This window comes from Chenopodium album, chromosome 9 (assembly GCF_948465745.1).
Source record: "Chenopodium album chromosome 9, dcCheAlbu1.1, whole genome shotgun sequence".
Lineage (NCBI taxonomy): Eukaryota > Viridiplantae > Streptophyta > Magnoliopsida > Caryophyllales > Amaranthaceae > Chenopodium > Chenopodium album.
In genome coordinates this window covers 59,559,356-59,578,778 of record NC_137842.1, presented here as the reverse complement: position 1 = coordinate 59,578,778, position 19,423 = coordinate 59,559,356, and the positions used below count along the sequence as shown (strand labels likewise).

Sequence of the window (19,423 nt, the reverse complement as noted above, 5' to 3'; positions counted from 1 at the left end):
GAGACAGGACCACTGTTGGGTCCTCACTGCTTTCATAAGAGAATGTCTCGTGCAATGATATTTTATTATATTAATTAATCTCTTAATTAAACCCAATTATTGTCGTATCGTATTATACGACCTTAAACTAATCAAAATACGAGTGATAATACAAACCCTAGACATTCGTTTAATTTATATTTAGTGAGCGTTTGTGGTTTTGCACAAGTTTTTCAGAAGTACCAGTTATCGCATTATTGTTTGAAGTAAACAAGTAATATTAGTAATAATACGCTGTCAACACTGACATTTTAAACGACCATATTAATGGTTTGAACAATCGATCGTATAAAATGAGAAAATTTAACTAAGTAGTCAGAAAATTATAACAATAATTAAACATAAAGTATAGCAAGAACAAGAAAGTGAACCTTTTCAAGTACACTAGAAAATGCTCATATAATTGGTAAAAAGATTACATAAAGGGACATAATCACTTTTCTGACCTCCCCTTTTTCATAATCATATGTGCTATAATTACTTAAACTTTTCACAGATCAATTGAAAAAGGTCACTACTTTAATAACTTGACTAATAACTAAAAAAAAATAATAACAATTTCATCCCACCACTACAAATTACTAAAATACCCCCCAAAAATTATAGGTAAAATTACAAAAATGTTCACCTGTTTTTGATGTTGATTTCCTCCTTATCACTGAGATGTAACAGAGGGAGCAATGATGATGACTATAATATCAATGATGACAATAATCATGAAATTATGGGGATATGATGTAGGGTTAAATTGGTCATTTCCCTTGATTTTTTTTTTCTTGGGTTTTTCAATAATTAAAAGTAGATCAACTTTTGGGAAGTACATGAAGATGATTAGGGTTTTGTAGTGAAAATTGAGGGTTAAAAATAGTAGAATTATTTGTGGGTAATTGCATGGGAAATGGCATGGATGAAAATTGTAGGTTAATTGAAGGAAAAAGATGATTAGTAGAAGTATTAGGAGAATAATGATAATGATTATCAACCTTATTATTACTATTATTATTATTACCTAAAGTTTCTAAGGCTTTGACTTGGTTCCTAAGAAACTTAAGATAATTAGCAGCTTCATCAAGCATTGAGGCAGTATCCATCTTACTACCACCAGGCACTAGCTTTTGCAACACTCTTAGCCTCTCACTAATCCTCTCCCTCCTTTGCCTCGCCGCGACGGTTTGTGGATCACTTGATATCCTTACATTCTTCCTCTTAGGCCTCTCCACTAAATCCACCCCAAAATTCACCGGCCTAAAGGCGGCCGCCCTGTATATCATCTCTTTCATTTGTTGAATTGCTTCTGCATCGGGTTCCTCGATTGAGGAACCCGATGAACTTCCTTGTTGGAAGCTTATGTTCGATGAGCCCTTATGTCGGCCTGACCCATACTTCTCAACATTGTTGTTGTTGTTACTGCTGCTGTTGTTGTTCTTCTGTCTCTTACTGGGTCGCAAACTTGGCGAACAAGAATTTTCCTGGGTGATCCTGAATGGAGGAAACTCCTGAGGATCACCTTGGAAATCTTGTTCAATATTATTACTCCTCTTCTTAGGCTCATTATCATTATGATTTTCACCATTGTTGGAATTATTAAAATTGAAGAAATTTCGACAATCCGAAAAAATCATAGAAATACCATCATCTTCAACTGAAGTATCAGTATTACTATTAGTACCTGATAATAAACACTCAAAGGATTGTTGATCAAAAGAGTTATTAGCTGATGAAGTACCCTTATTATTAGTCGATTTATCGAACGGTTGAGATTGATGAATGATGTTGTTCGAAAAAGGACTAATAATCATAGGAAGAGAAGAGCACATCTGATTATTTCTTGGTGCACCTTCATTATTCCAAGGGATTATTATTCCTTGACCATCATTCTCTTCTTGATGAAGCTCTTCATGGATCGGATCTAAGATCAAAGTTGAAATCGATCTCGATGTTTCGATACCGCATTGTTGATGGTAAATGTTGCTCCATTGAGCCATACTTGTACAACCATCCATTGAATTTCTATCAAAACATACAATATAATGACATATAATTAGTACTTACTAATAATATTATGACATGATCAAAAAAATAATTAACAAAAAAAATGTACTTACTTATTTTTAAGATTTAAAGTTTGCAACTTTAATGATTTGGATGAATGATGAAAAGATGAGCTTGAATTGTTCTTCTGATCTTTTTTCTTATCAACAACGGCATTAACAAATTCACTTTTCAAATTGTATTGTTTTTCCTTGAATGATGATGTTATCTGATGAAAGAACATTGGAAAACAGAATTTCAACGTCAGCCATGGATAACCAACTGTTTCATTATGTTTATATTATAAAAATGCAATTGTACAAACAAGTACCGATTGTTGAAAGTTCCGTTTAGAACTAATAGTTACGTTGATATACAATATAATTTGAACTATTGCATGTGATAATATAACTAAATCTAAGCGGTCACGAAAGAATTACGGTGATAGTGTAATTTGAAGTGCAGTAATGATGGATAGAAATTATTACCTTTGATTGAACAAGAAGTTGCTAGACGGCGAAAAATTGGCTTTTCTTTGATGATATATGTAATTTTTTGATGAATTATTTTTTTTTATTGACAAAGTTTATAAACTAGAGAAAAGAGAGTTGAAGAGGTGATATTTATATAGAGAAGGCCAACTAGAGTTGAAGTGATGTATATAAATATTGAGAGGGAGACTATATTAATTGCACCCAAAATTAAAATAAAATAAAATAATATATTATATATAATAATATAAAATAAATTGAAAATAGGAGAGAGAAAGAAGGGGTGTTGATAGGAAAAGATAAGGGGATTTTGGGTCAGGTTGGTGGGATAGTTCAAGGAATTCTTTTTTTTTTTTTTTTTTTTTTTTTTTTTTTTTTTTGCAGATGAGGAGCACAAGATAGCAGAACCAACTATTTGAATCTTTGTGATTTTTGATAGATTTGAATTATTTTTATTCTATGATTCTTTCAAAAATATTCTTGCTTCTTTTTTGATTTGGTTAATGAGCTGAAAATCAGTCAGGATTACTAGGGGTAGATCAAATTTTAAATGTACCATTATAAGATACCTCTGCCATTTCTTTACTAGCTAATTACCCTGATATTTATTTGCTTAGTTTAAATTTATAAGGCAAGCTTAATTTGAAAGTCGACAAATTGAAGTGTAAATGGTTACGAAAGGCGATATATAAGGGATGAATTCTGGGAATACAATGTACAAAATTATAGAGTAGTAGATTTTATGTACTTCCTCTGTTCTTTTTTACTTGACCTGTTTCTTTTATCACGCTTGCCCATGCAAAACTTTAACGATCAATAACTTTAATTCTCTATAAGTAAAAATTGTAAAATTTGCATATTATGTTAGTAATTATTGAGATGAATTAAAAAAGATCTTACATGAATATATTTTTCCTTGCATACTATTCACAAAAGACGGTCAAAGGAGAAAAAATAAATAGTGTAAAAGTCAAAGCGGGTCAAGTAAAAAAGAACTGAGGAAGTAGTATTTTGTGATTTATACCTTTACTATTAAAAATCTGCCCAACACTACACTAGAAATCATAAAGGTATGGCCCTTAGTCCTAATTGATACAGTATAAAGAGCTAAAGAAGTGTTAGTTGTATTACTAAATACATGTTCATGTGGTTTATTATCCAAAAATTAAAGGAGCTAGAACTAGTGAGGTTACATTATAAGCTTGGAACTATACCATTCTTGTTTCTTTACCATGTTATTAAATAATTTTTTGACATCCTTTATAAGCTAGTTGGCCTTTAGATTTCTGTTAAAGGAAAAACCTAAGTGATTTAATAACACGTTATAACTCATGAACAAAAAGTTCTTCTCTTAAACTTTCAGTGATCTCAATTCTCAAAGGATAATGTGTTTTTAAATATCATAGTAATTGTATGTACTGATCTTTTGTATTAAACTAATATTTATAAGTCTACATTCCTTGTTGAGATAAGAATTTCATTTTTGCTTTAACAATGAAAAATACATATATTATTCCACATACAACAAATAAACAAAACCAAAAATATCTCTTCATCGCCGTGATATTATAATAGGCTGGGTAATGTTATATGCTGCATATAAGCATTAGTTGCATTCTCTAAAATGATACTTCATATTTAAAAATTTATGACAAAATTATGAATAGATCGGTGTATTTAATGATTAGTTATTATCGATCTTTCTTTTAGTTTCTTACATGCAACCCTAAAGACGACATATAGTATTTTCCAGTTATAATTTGCATATTTAGAAAATTATATATATATATATATATATATATATATATATATATATATATATATATATATATATATATATATATTTTTTTTTTTTTGAAACCTAGAAAATTTTATATTTATAGAAGTGTAACTAGTTGGAGAAAGTCTGATCTCCTTTTGGCTGCTCATCCGATGCCTTTGGCTCCACTGTAAAGCCAGAAATAAAAATTTAAATATTATTTTTATTATTTTTGTTACAGTGAAATAAAAGTGGCTGACTAAGGTGGGGTATCTTTGCAGTAACAGAGTTGCCACTCTTTTCTGTAAAGGCTTTTTTCTATTAATCATAGTTTTAATCATAACACTAATCAGTAATCTGTTGTTGTAAAGTTACTGTTATATTTAACCAGCTTTTCTCACTTTTGAGTATTCACTTTCAACTCTTTTTTTTCTCGACAATTACTCTTATTTTTGTACAACACCCTATGCATCCTTGTTTGACCATCCCACTTTTGGTTTAATTTCACATTCATCTATTGATTCTAGGTTGTTTTTAGTATGCTATTATGTTTAGGCCTTGTTTAATTACAACCCCGATATATTAGCATTGTTAATTTTTGACTCGATATGTAAAGCTATATAATACCAACCTATATATTTTGTTTAAATGCAAACTACTTGAAATTAATAACAAATAATTGAATTGGCTTGATATTAATTCAATTTTATTGATATGTAATTGATTTATACTCAACTCAAACAAGATTAGTCCTGAAAATATCCTAAGTTGTTATTTTTATTCAACTCACTCTTGCATGTACACAAATGATAAATCATAAGAATATTAGGTCACAGTAAGTAATTCAATTACAAACTCTCACTATTGAAGGAATTCCAAGTAACTTTCAAAACGGAGATTGTGTATAGGAAGAACACACATACATGTCGTGTTTAAAATGACACATTACCTTGGAAGATTGATCATATTAGATCACTCCCAAGATAATGTCAATTAAACACCAATATATAGATGACTAGGGTAGATTCATGAAAAAAAAACCCTGGTAAAAGTGGTCTTCAAAGCTTACTAACATCATAATTCTGGAAGAATAATGAATAATCTTTTCAACAATTAGGCCATGTACTTCTTTTGAGTTATTATGCTCTGCTCTGTCTTGCTCTGTTATACTCTGAAGAAATCTGCTCTCTTCTACTTATTAACCCCTGCTCTGCTGAGAAACTCAAATGAACAAGACCTTACATGGTTAAGCTAGAAACTTCTAGTGAATTCACATAATCATAAATTAATAGCATTAAAAGTATGGACTCAAGGCCAATTTAATCCAAATTTAGTTGACAAAATTAAATCCGATTATATGACTCAAACTTGAATGAACAAACACGATTTGCTAACCCGATTGACAGTTGATGATGAGCTACGTTTCAAACTTATTGACTGTTCTTTAAGACAATAATAATGTAACAATATGACCTACTTGATCAAGTAATCCTCTAAACCAAATTGCACTTCCTACATTTTGACAAGGAACCTAAATGCAAAAGGTATGGTCTCTCACGCTTCCGAATCAAATAATTCAATCAATTCTTATTTCCTAACCATCCATTTTCCTCATATTCTTATAATATAAAATATATATAAATATATTTTTATTTGTATTAGATGATGTCAAAAGTGAGAATTATTGTAACAAAAATTGAGGAAGTACTTAATTAACTAGTTGAGAATTATTTTATGCTTACTACATAACAAACTTGACAATTGTTAGTGAGATGCGAGCAGAGAAGCAGAGATAATTGTCAGCATATATAGAAGATAGCACATAAACCCACCACTTGCTCCTAGGAATTTGTCTTTTCACATTTTATAATTTTCATTTTTTTTCAATCAAATAATGTTAATTCAATAATATAGAATATCATGAAATATCATGATTATTATTTGTATTAGTATTTTTCTTTTTCCCTCAGTCCCAAAATAATTGCTTAATTCTATTTTATTTGTAAGGCAAAAGCTAATTAGCGCCCCCGGGACGTTAAATAAGAGAATTAAAGTGGAAATATTAGAGTAAAATTAACATTAATATAATTACACCGAATAACGTGTGATTTTGTCATGCATTCCTAACTTAATACCATTTCAACCAATATAATTACTCCTTATCTAACGCCCCGGGGCGCTCGTTAGCAAGATCCAAAAATTGACAAATTAAATTACAAATGGGGTGGAGATTGGAGAAATACATCTGACACAAACCCACAATTAATCTTTATCATTAGTGTAATAAGGTAGACCTTGTCATTATAATTAGGAAAATGATAAATGTAGCTTTTAGGTTGCATATATAAGAAATTTTTAAGTAAAAGTTTAAGAATTATTAGGCATTAATAATAATGATCGGTGTGATTTTGCATAGATTTTCTTAACTTCTGACATTTTAAAATATGATTTTAATGCTTATATGGATCTTGCTAACGAGCCTCTCGGGACATTTGTGTGGGATGTATTTCTCCAATCTCCACCCCATTTGTAATTTAATTCGTTAATTTTTTGTGACTCATTCAGATTACTGAATTGCTTTTCTTATTATTATTAGGGGGAAAAAAAAAGCACAAATTGGGTAATTTTGAGGTGTTTCACATAGGAATGTAATTAAGATCCACCCCACATGCAAGCCATTACTATTGGTTACAGCTGATTTTGATTAGGTGACTTGTCTTAATTTGCAACTTTGGAAGAATTGCAACAGATTTTGTATATTTATAATTTTATAAATGCAATTTGTTGTTTACACGACCTCTCGACCTTCCAAATTATCAATAGTCAACTCTAAGAGTGTTTCTTATAAGGATGGGCCATATAAGTGTCATTAGATTATTTGAGTTAGTCTAACTATTACTTTGAGTTAGTCTCATTAATAAAAGCATGTGACAATTCTTGTACCACACCAAGGGTGTGTTCTCTTCAGCTCATCTCCAATCAATTCAGTTCACTTCCTAATTTCATTCCTTCTCATAAACAATTTATTTCAGCTCAGTTCAGTTCAGCTCAGCTCAGCTCATTTCAGCTCCAACTAGTTCAATTCAATAAGTCAGAACAGGCCCCAAGTGGTATATACAAGGACAATGATTTCGTGCAACTTTGTTAAATTAGGCCCTTAATTCAAAGGTACACATGGTTTTTATTAACTAAAATTCGTTATTAAATTATCAACTTAAATAATGACAAAATTGAAGATTAAATAATTGGTCAATAAATCTTCTCTTATGAATATTGAAAAATTTTCTTTTAAAAAAAAATCCGTTCACAAAATATCATAATTTTAAGATCCCTTTTTAATTAGGTGCCTTGTATAATCGCCCACCTTTTATCAGCTCATAGCTAACTTTAAAACAAGTAAATTATTCTCGAGTGAATTTACTATTAGAGGCCTTGGTAATTATTAATTATGTGTTGGTTGCTTCCTTTAATCATATTCTGTCGGTTTTCAAGATTCCTTCTACTATCTGTGATCGAGTGAATTCGCTTCTTGCTCGATTTTGGTGGAAATCTAACAAAGATTCCAAGGGTGTAGCCTTGGCATCTTCTGCGGCGATTCACCTCCCTAAGGGTCAAAGGGTGTGGGTATTCGTCATCTTCGTTCGTTTAATCTGGCCTTGCTAGCCAAGGAAACTTGGAGGCTTAGGCTCAATCCTCAGCTTTTAGCATCTCGGGTCCTCAAAGCTAAATACCCTTCCTTGTTTTCCTCTAACCCTTCTATTACTTGTCATCGTCCGTCCTGGGGTAGTCGTGGTTTGGCGGAAGGGGCTTTAGCTTTTCTCAATTAAAGGGTTGGCTTGGAAAATAGGCTCGGGGGAAAATGTTCGCATTCTTCAACTGTTGGGTGCCTAATGTCAAAATTGTTTTTAAGGACTGTATCCCTGAACAGGATCGTCCGCTGTTAGTTGAGTTGTTACTGCCAGGGTCAGGTGCGAGGGATGCATCCAAAGTTAGGCATTTATTCCCTACTTCTGTAGCTTCGGCAATTCTTAGTTTGGAGAGACCGCTACAGAAGATTGACGACTTTGCGTATTGGAAATACACAAGGGATGGTTCCTTTTCTACTAAATCTGCCTACTCCTCTATCCTTGCTCAATCTCTACCCCTGTCTACAACTTCCATTCATTCTTCTTGGTGGAAGAGGTTATGGGGTTTGCCTATGCTTCCAAAATGGAAATTACTGGCTTGGAAGGTCTTACATAATGAGCTTCCTATAGCTGGAGTTTTGATACGTAAAGGCGTTTCGGTTGATTCATTGTGTGTATTTTGTCATGATTCATCAGAATCGGGGGCACATTTATTTCGGGATTGACCCTTCTCCCGGCGTCTGTGGGATTCTATTTCTTGGGGTTCACTTCCTAGACCTGATGATCCTCTTCCTTTTCATGTTTGGTTTACGGGTCTCATTTCAAGACATGCTAAAGCAAAAAATTGGCCTGATCTTGATTGGTTTTTTCAGGATCTGTTGGGCAATCTGGTTAACCTGGAATAATATTAGGTTTCGTTCGGCGGTTTATTCTCCAGTGTATGTCTTGGAACTTGCTTTTGATTGGACTGATAGAAGTAGAAAGGCTTGTGATTTATTAGATTATTTTGAGAATCTTCCTCATGGGTTTACTTGTTCTTCAATAAGTCAGATTCTTTATGGCAATCTTCAAACGCTTCCTGTGATATTGTTGTGTGCTTTGATGGTGCTTGGGATTGCGAGAATCATAATGCAGTTACAGGGTGGTGTTTATGGGATCCCATTGGTTCTCAGTATGTGGGGGGTGGTGCCTGGGCTTGCATGGCAAGCTCTGCGGTTCATGCTGAGTTGCAAGCTTGCCTTTTTGGTCTTAAACTTGCTTGTCATTGGGGCTTTACGAGAATCATTCTTCTTACTGATGATCATTCCTTGGCTGCTTGTTGAGTCTGGCTCTTCTGATATTTCGGTAATATGGATTGTTCAGGAGATAAAGAAAACCTTATCTTCACTTTCTACTTGTCTTATTCGGAAGGTCTCACGGGATATCGGTGCATGAAGCTCATTCTCTTGTTGTTGCTGCTAGGTGTAGAGATTTACTTTATTTGTTTTCTAGTTTTTTAGTTTTTTCTAGTTCTCTCTGTAAAAAAAAAAAAAAATTATAAAAATAAATAAATAAATAAAAAAGTAAATTCTCCCGCAACTAATCCCCAACTAGTGTTGTGCTAATTAATTTTCTATCCTTCCATACATTTCTTAGTCTTTCAAGCTCCACAAATTTTCAAGGTATCATCTTATTTAATGTCTAAGCTTTACCCCAAGTGAAATTAAAATGTGTTAATAGACCAACTCAACCAAAAATTTAAGTTGATTGATAGTTGAAGCTTTGCACAAAATATTTCACTTAAAAGTGGAGGTGGATGAGATTTGAACCTGTGACTTTTGTGTCACGTTGGCTCTGGTATCATGTTAAAGTACAGATTCAACCAAAAACTTAAACTGATGGTTGATACCCAATTCAGAATTGTGTTTTATCATCTATCAATATGTATCATTTAGTTTGTTTCACTAAATTTTCAAGGGTGTTGTTTGTAATTTAAGGTGGTTCCAACAATCTATCCAGGGCCAACAAGAGTAATGAAAGAATTGGGAAAGTTTTTCCTTGCCTTGACATTACTATTGGCAGAAAATATATACAAGAGTATAGCATTATCCTAGGCAATATTCTAGGAGCTAATTACATCAGTTACGCTAAATACAAGCTATAAACAAGGGAGATAATTTCTCTAAAGATTATCTCTTTGACTAAATACAAAAATATGTACCATATATTTAACACACCCCCACAATCGAAGCGGGAGGGCTACGGACGCTAAGACTGTCCCGGAACTCTTCAAATAAAACCCGCGGAAGACCTTTAGTGAAGATATCCGCTATCTGATATCGGGATGGGACATGTAGAACTCGGACCTCCCCCCGGGCAACCTTCTCTCGGAAAAAATGAATATCCATTTCTATGTGTTTTGTCCGTTGATGTTGAACTGGATTTCGTGACAAATAAATAGCACTAACATTGTCACAATAAACTAGAGTGGCCTTTTTAATCGGACAATGTAACTCCAAGAGAAGATTTCGAATCCAACACGATTCGGAGACAACATTCGCAACCCCACGATACTCGGCCTCTGCACTAGACTTAGACAATGTGGGTTGGCGTTTAGCTGACCAAGAAATCAGATTATCACCCAAGAAAACACAATAACCAGACGTTGAACGTCTTGTATCAGGGCACCCACCCCAATCTGCATCAGTGTATGCAACCAAAGAAGAAATAGAAGATGGGTATAAATGTAATCCAAAATCAAGAGTACCCTGTACATACCGAATTATGCGTTTGAGAGCAGACATATGATCAACCCGTGGGTCATGCATATGGAGACAAACCTGTTGTACAGCATAGGAAATATCCGGTCTGGTGAAAGTAAGATATTGTAGAGCCCCTGCAAGGCTCCTATACAAAGTCGGATCATCAAAAGTAGCACTAGTAGTAGCGCCCACCTTTGGCTTCGTGTCAAACGGAGTCTGAGACGGTTTACACGATGACATTCCTGCACGGTCAATTATTTCCTCGGCATATTTGCGCTGTGAAAGAAACAAACCGCCCTTATGTCGAGTCACAGCAATACCCAAAAAATAATTCAGAGGACCTAAGTCCTTCATAGCAAACTCAGAACTAAGACGAGCCATGATAGATCGTCGGAGAGCGTCAGAGGAAGCAGTCAGAATAATATCATCAACATACAATAAAAGATAAGCCATATCGGAGCCATTACGATAGATAAACAAAGAATTATCCATCCTGCTGTTAGTAAAACCAAGAGACAACATATAATCAACAAATCTCTTATACCAAGCCCGGGGTGCCTGCTTAAGCCCATAAAGAGACTTATTTAAGAGACAAACATACTCCGGATGATCCCGATCTCTGTACCCAACTGGTTGATGCATATAGACTGTTTCCTGTAACTCACCATGTAAGAAAGCATTTTTAACATCCAACTGATGAATAGACCATGCCTTAGACAAAGAAAGACTAAGCACAGTACGGATTGTAGCCGGTTTGACCACTGGACTAAACGTCTCACCACAATCAATGCCAACCTGTTGAGTTTTACCATCACCTACAAGACGGGCTTTATGTCTCTCAAAATCACCGTTAGCTTTGACCTTATGAGTAAAAATCCACATAGAACGAATAACATTCACATTAGGAGGACGGGGCACCAACTCCCACGTCTTATTTTTAATAAGAGCATCAAATTCATCATCCATGGCCATTTTCCAATTCGGATCACGTAGTGCATCAATGGGATTGCGGGGTAAAGGAGACCGGGCTACCGTTGTATGCAAGTTTGCATATTTCGGATTGGGTTTAACAATCCCATGCTGACTACGTGTGACAACTCTAGGCTGAGAAGAAGGAAAGATGGGCTGTGAAGTTGTGGAAAGAGGGGCCTGCTGTGTGTGAGCTAGAGGTGAGGAAGAGAGTGGGCTTGTTGTGGCATTAGGCCCAGAAAGAGAAGGAGAAGTAGATGGAGAGAGCACGGGCTGACTGGCCACGCGCGCCCCAGCCACCGAGGCACCCCCGTACCGGCGTCCGCTGGTAACCCGGCGGGGCTGGCAGTTGGTGGTGAGTGACCACGCTGCCGGACGTCAGCTTGGGTGGCAGGTGGTGGTTGGGTGTGGCGTGGAGAAGTAGAAGGAGAAGAGATGGGGCTGTGCTGCTGATGGGCCGTGTGTGGGATAGGCCCAGTAGGTGAAGTGGGCTGGTCAGGAGTAGAGTGTTGCATGTGATGAATAGTATATGATGATAAACCATCATCAAGAAAGTCATAAGTATGTGAAGCAGGAGTATGTATGCTAGCAAAAGGAAACGTATGTTCATCAAACAAAACGTGACGAAAAATAATGATTTTCCTAGTAGACATATCATAACATTTGTAACCACGGTGGTTAGTGGGGTACCCAAGAAACACACACGGAGTTGACCTTGGTTGCAATTTATTTCTAGTGGTGGATGGAATAAGAGGGAAACACAAACACCCAAAAACCCGGAGATGATCATACGAGGGAATCCTTTGATAAAGAACTTCAATCGGAGACTTGTTATGCAACAACTTACTAGGAATGACATTAAGAAGATATGTGGCCATTTGAAGAGCATGATGCCAAAATGAAGGAGGGAGAGAGGCATGAGCTAAGAGTGTTCGAGTGACATTATTAATAGACCGAATTTTGCGTTCGGACTTCCCATTTTGAGAAGAGGTATGAGGACAAGACAAACGGAATGACATGCCATGATTTTTACAAAAATCCCAAAAAGAACTATTATCAAATTCACGACCATTATCACATTGCACATTTTTGATATTACGTTCAAATTGAGTCGAAATATGGGCTTTAAAGGCTAAGAAAATGTCATAAACCTCAGATTTTCTACCCAAAGGAAAAGTCCATAAATACTGAGAAAAATCATCAAGAAACAAAACATAATATCGATGTCCCGCAGAACTCAAAACAGGAGATGTCCGCAAATCACTATGTAATACATCAAATGGCATAGTAGTATTAGAAGAAGAAGAAATGAATGGCAAACGAATTTGCTTCCCAAAAACACAAGAGCTACAAATACTTGAACTAGAGTGTTTATTACAATCAATGCTTTTATTTTTCCTAAGCAAATCTAAGATAGGTGCCCCTGGATGACCTAAACGGTCATGCCATACTTGAGGAGAAAAAGCAGCAAAAGAGGAAGCTTGATTGTTGTAAGAGGGTGAAAAAGGATAAAGGTCGCCATGACTATCACATCTCATGATTGGCCTCCCCGTCCGAAATTCCTTCACAGAAAACCCAAATGGATCAAACTCAATTGACACGGAATTATCTTTAGTAAATTTTCTCACAGAAATTAAATTCTTAATTAGTTTAGGAGCATGAAGGACATTTTTTAGAGACAAAGATTGACATTGAGAGGGCAAATTAGTGTGACCATAGCCTAGAATCGGAATTGAATGACCATTACCAACAACAATATTATTATTCGGATGATTGCTCAAATTAAAATAAGACGAGAGTTTACCGGTAGAAGACGTCATATGAGAGGTAGCACCGGTATCCATGTACCACGATGGGTCGGGCTGTTGAAGCGACATCGTGTGCATAGCTGCCTCGATATCCGTGGGTGAGTACGAGCCAAACTGCCCCTGTGGTGGATTGGGCGTCCCTGCCTGCTGAAAGAAGGCCTGCTGAGGTCTGGGCCCAAGAAGACCGGCCTGACGAGGCTGCTTTGGGCCTTGAGGCTTGGCCCATCCTTGCGTTGGGTAAGGGCAAGGAGGAATGGGCCAGCCTTGGTTATACCAGCCCCAAGTAAACGGAGCCCCCTGCTGCTGCTGCCACTGTGAGTGCGGCTGCTGCCCACCGTGGCCACCGGACTGCTGGTCCCGGCCACCACCCTTGTTGCCGGCGGGATGCTTGCCGCCACCTGCACCTGAATTTTTCCGGCCACCGTTGTTGTTCCGCCGACCAGAATTATTCTTGCCTTTGTTGTGACTCGGTTTATCACCATAGCTTGAACCACCTTCAGTCGAGACCACCATAGCAGATTCGGTGGCTGCTTCTTTTGCTAACCCGGCTTCTTCTAAGGTAAGCATGGAACGAGCCTTGTAAAAGGGAGGTAGAGGATTACTTTGACGGATCAACGTCCCTACACCTCGGTACGGGCTAGTGAGACCACCAACCATCTGTAGAACCATTCTACTATCGGACACCGGAGCACCAACATCCTTCAACTGATCCGCTAGGGATTTGAGACGTTGACAATAAGAGGAAACATTAGGGAAATCCTCCATCGAAGTGGTGGAGAATTCTTGTTCCAAAGTCACGGCACGAGAGTGTTCATTATCTTGAAATATGGCACGCAACCTATTCCAAGCCTCCATAGCCGTTGAGTCGGGCTCAATAATGGTGTTCAATAAATCACGAGAAATCGTGGAATAAATCCACGATAGAACCGTGGCATCCAAGGTTGTCCACATTTCCTTCTCCGCATCCGTAGATGGTGAAGGTTGCTCCTTGCCTTCGGCCGGAGGAATGACATGGTGGAGTACCTTGTTAGACTTTGCGTGAACCTTGAATAATTCCGCCCACGTGGAATATTGAGCATTATCCATCTCAAGAGTGATTGAAATCTTGCTGTTGATATTAGAAACGGCGAGAGCCGGATGAAAGGACGACTTAGAGTCCCCCATAGACACTGCCGGAGATAAGAAGAGGAGAAAGAGGGGAGGAAGAAGAAGAAGTGGGCGGAGAACAGAGCTAGGGTAGCAGCGGAAATTAGGAAGAATACCCTAGGCTAACTGATACCATGAAAGAATTGGGAAAGTTTTTCCTTGCCTTGACATTACTATTGGCAGAAAATATATACAAGAGTATAGCATTATCCTAGGCAATATTCTAGGAGCTAATTACATCAGTTACGCTAAATACAAGCTATAAACAAGGGAGATAATTTCTCTGAAGATTATCTCTTTGACTAAATACAAAAATATGTACCATATATTTAACAAGTAACGTACGGTTACTATATTTTTATGAATTTTATAATTTTAATTGAAGATAAGCTGGTATATAAGAGATATTATAACTAGTATTAACAATTTAACAACTTCGTTTGTGTAAGGGTCTTAAGCTCTTAATTAAATGACCCAGTAATAATGTGTAGCTTATGTTATGTTTTTTTACTTTGTGAACTCCTTCGGATTAATGTAAGATCGAGCTAATAAAAAAAGGTCAATTTTATCTTGTACTTTCCTTCAATATTATTTTGCAAAAAACATAAGCATATCTCTATAATCAGTAATATACCCTACACAGTACACACCAGCTTTATTTTATGATTTTATAGGTTTGAACTTTCATCAAGTACTTAATTTTTTAATTAACTAGATAGCCTAAAGTAATACTCCGTAAAAGAGAAAAGGAGGACATGTGACGAATTCCATTATCCATAAACTTGTGACGATTACTTTTGTACTTGCACACATTCATAATAAATACAATTATACAAACATACAAAAGTATATGGTCTATGCTTCGTATAGAGCTACGGCTGATTACAAGTTGAGCTGTCAATTCGGGTAAACGGGTCGGGTTTGAGCCGGGTCATCTCGGGTCGGGTTAATACGGGTTCATGTCATAACATATGCGGGTCGGGTTCGGGTTGGGTCATGCTTGAGTCGGGTCATACATCTTATCGGGTTTGGGTCGGGTTAGTAAAAGGTCGGGTTACATTCGGGTCGGGTGAAAAATAGGTCGGGTTACATTCGGGTCGGGTGAAAAATAGGTCGGGTTATATTCGGGTCTTTACGAGTTAGGGTCGTTCTCGGGTTCGAGTCGGGTTCGGTTCAAGTCAATTATTTACGGGTTATAATCAGGTCGGGTCATTCTCGGGTTCGAGTCTAGTTCGGTTCAAGTCAATAATTTGCGGGTTATAATCAAGTCGTGTCATTTCCAAGTCAATAATATCAAGCTTTTTTTTAGTTATTTCATATGGCACAATGTCCATCTTGAATTTTAATTTCCTAGAAAACCATATGTCATATTTCTCAATTGTTTCGTCCCTAAAAACATGTTGTGAAACTAACCTCTTAAAATTCAAAGTGAAATATTGAAGGAATAGAGTTAGGATTCTATTTCCGTTCCAATACCAATATGAGATAACGACCTATACATATTGATTCAATAACAAGTCGGGTTGAATTTGGGTTGGGTTAATAACAACACTACTAAAAAACCAGTGAATTGCGACCGCCAGCGCCGGTCGCAAATTATGAGGAAAACGGTTGCTATTTAAAATTGCGACCGTCACCGGTCACAAAGGCACAGTCGTTATTTAACTGGTCGCAAAAAAAAAATTGCGTCCACTTGGCGGTCGCAGATCAAATTGCGACCGTTTTTCGTATTTTCAACGACCGTTTTTTAAAGACGTAATTGGTTATTTGCGACAGGGAACGCAGTCGCAATTGTTGAAAATTACGACCGCATAAGACGGTCGCAAAATCCTGTAATTTGCGACAGGCCCTAACGGTCGCAATTTTCAGTAATTTACGACCGCCTAAGACGGTCGCAATGACCTGTGATCTGCTACAGGACCTGACGGTCGCAAAATCAGGGGATCTGCGACAAGGTACTAGCGGTCGCAATATTTAGAATATTACGACAGGTAAGTAAACGGTCGCAATTCCTCAGAGAATTGTGACAGGGTACTAACGGTCGCAATTTATTAAATCTGCGACAGATATAGACGGTCGCAAATATGATATTATTATAATGCAATTTTCATATAATTACAATTTGCATTATCGATGTCATCCTAACCTGAACCTATAACCTGTTATCATGTGAATTAATTTCAAAATTAATATAAAATAAAAATAAAATGCATAATTCATATAGATAATAATATGAATAATTAAAAAGTCCAATTTCGAACAATACATACAATAACAATGTTCAAGTTAATAGTTTTATAAGCTTAACTTTAAAACTAAGTTAGGTCTATATGAATAAGTAGTGGCCTATGTTCCTTCAAAAAATAGATAAGGCCAACATGTGACAATATAATACCAATTTCAGGCCTATATTCTCCAAATAAATAACGAAATGGCCTATATCCCCCCCAAAAAAAAAACCTAAGGCCTATATTCCCAAAAAAAAAACCTAAGGCCAATTTTACGTTTCAAATGATTAAGGAACCTATAATAAAAAATATTGAATAAGTTATATGTTATGCAAAAAACTATAGGTGTATAAACGAAAATGGCAGCTATGAGTTTGTAGGAGCTTAAACCTTTCAAACGGATACATCCAACGATATTGGACAGGACCACATAACCTAGCTTCAAAAGGCAAGTGAACTGGTAAGTGTTCCATAGAGTTGAAGAACGCTGGTGGAAATATCTTCTCGAGCTTACAAAGAATTTCTGCAATGTTGTGTTCCAATCTTTCCATATATATATCACTCAATTTGATGGTGGAACAACAAAGATCACGGAAGAAAAGACTAATCTCAGTAATAGCTTTCCAAACATGGACCGAGAGCAATTCCTTCAAAGCAGCTGGCAACAATCTCTCCATGAAGACATGACAATCGTGGCTCTTTAAACCATGAAGCTTACATGATTGTAAATTTACACATCTACTCAAATTAGAAGCATAACCATCGGGAAATTTCAAGTTCCTTACCCACTCGCATAACACTTTCTTTTGAGCCTTGTCGAGTGAGAATGGGGATTTCGGTAAAGTGTCTTTGCCTCTCGCATCCTCCGTCACATGTAGTTGTGGTCGTTTGCAATATTTGGCAATGTCATTTCTAGATGCAACTGTGTCTGAAGTATGTTTTTTCACATCCATCACTGTGTGAATTAGTTGGTCAAAGAAATTCTTTTCAATATGCATCACATCGAGGTTGTGGCGGAGGAGAAGAGTCTTCCAGTACGGTAGCTCCCAAAGAACGCTTTGTTTAAACCAACCTAGTTTCTTCTTTTTCAAGCTTGCAAGTGCTTATGGTCCATCTGTTGCCTTAGCAAAGTGTTGAACTTGTTGCCATAGCTCATCGCCGGACATTATGTGAGGCGGTGTCCCCTTTTCAACCTTGTTCTTACAAAAAACAATTTTGTTGTTTCGAAAAGGATGTTCGGGAGGAAGAAATTGTCGGTGACAATCAAACCAAGATATTTTACCACCATGTTCAAGCCAAAAAGCTTTTGATTTGTCCAAGAAATATGGACATGATTGTTTACCAGCTGTTGCCCACCCAGAAAGCATACCATAGGCTGGGAAATCACTTATAGTCCACAAGATTGCTGCACGCAAATTGAAGTTTTTTCTTTGCGAGATGTCGTAAGTTGTTGCGCCAACATCCCACAGTTCTTTCAGTTCTTCAATTAACGGTTGCATATACACATCCAAGTTCCCCTTCGAATTTTTAGGACCAGGAACGAGCAAAGAAAGGAACATAAATGGTTTTTTCATGCACATCGATGGAGGCAAGTTATAAGGGGTCAGAATGACTGGCCAACATGAATACTGACCCCCAAACTTGCCATTAGGAGCAAACCCATCGGTACACATACCAAGTCTCACATTTCTAGGTTCAGATGCAAAATCGAGGAAGGATTTATCCAAGTGCTTCCAAGCTTCACTATCACTAGGATGCGCCATTGTGCCTTGGAATCTTGGATTTTTGGAATGCCAAGTCATTTCCTCCGCAACGTTCTTTGTTGCAAACAACCGTTGTAGCCTTGGAGTGATTGGAAAATAGATGAGTTCTTTTATTGGAACCAATGACCCCTTTGAAGTCCTCTTGTATCTATCCCTTTTGCACACTCTACACTTATCCAACTCAGCATCAGCTTTCCAAAATAACATACAACCCTTTAGGCATGCATGGATCTTCTTGTGCGGAAGCTCAAGTCCGCTAAGAATCTTCTTTGTATCATAGAATGTTTTCCCCATCTTATTATTGTCGGGAATCGCTTCGTTCAGTAATGAAGCAAACCCATCAACGCACCTATGGGGCAAATTGTATTCCGACTTCAAAGATACAATTCGAGATGCCATTTCTAGCACAGACATGGAGCTACCTTCGTATAGTGGTTGCTCAGCAGCCTTTAAAAGCTCTTGAAATGCTTTTGCTTGAGCATTTGGCTCTTCGTCTGAACCACTAGTACTATCGTCACCTGGTGGTTCATGATTACTCCTAAGAGCATCGAGAACCATTTCACGGTAAGTATTTGGTTGCTCTACACTTGATGTAGGGAACCCTTCACCATGAGAAACCCAGTCATAGTAATCAGGTATAAACCCCTTTTTGTACAAATGGAGTTTTACTGTGTTGGCATCATGAAGACGTCTATTCTTACATAACAGACAAGGGCATCTTACTTCATCTATGCCCGGGCTCTCAGGATGAGCTTCACAAAACCGTATGAATTGTTCAACACCATCCACAAACTCTGGCCTAAGTCTACGAGCATTACCGCC

At 36.8% G+C, this 19,423-nt stretch overlaps 1 protein-coding gene across 1 annotated transcript; it reads right to left on the bottom strand.

The window, feature by feature from the left end:
- Positions 1–419: 419 nt before the first annotated feature.
- LOC145559989 (transcription factor bHLH87-like) lies at positions 420–2,685 on the bottom strand. Its single transcript, XM_081621245.1, has 3 exons — positions 2,559–2,685; positions 2,145–2,299; positions 420–2,049 (listed from the first exon to the last, which is right to left on the bottom strand). Exon 3 carries the CDS (start codon positions 2,040–2,042, stop codon positions 843–845), a length of 1,200 nt encoding a protein of 399 aa, XP_081477371.1. The 5' UTR covers positions 2,043–2,049; positions 2,145–2,299; positions 2,559–2,685; the 3' UTR covers positions 420–842.
- Positions 2,686–19,423: the final 16,738 nt, after the last annotated feature.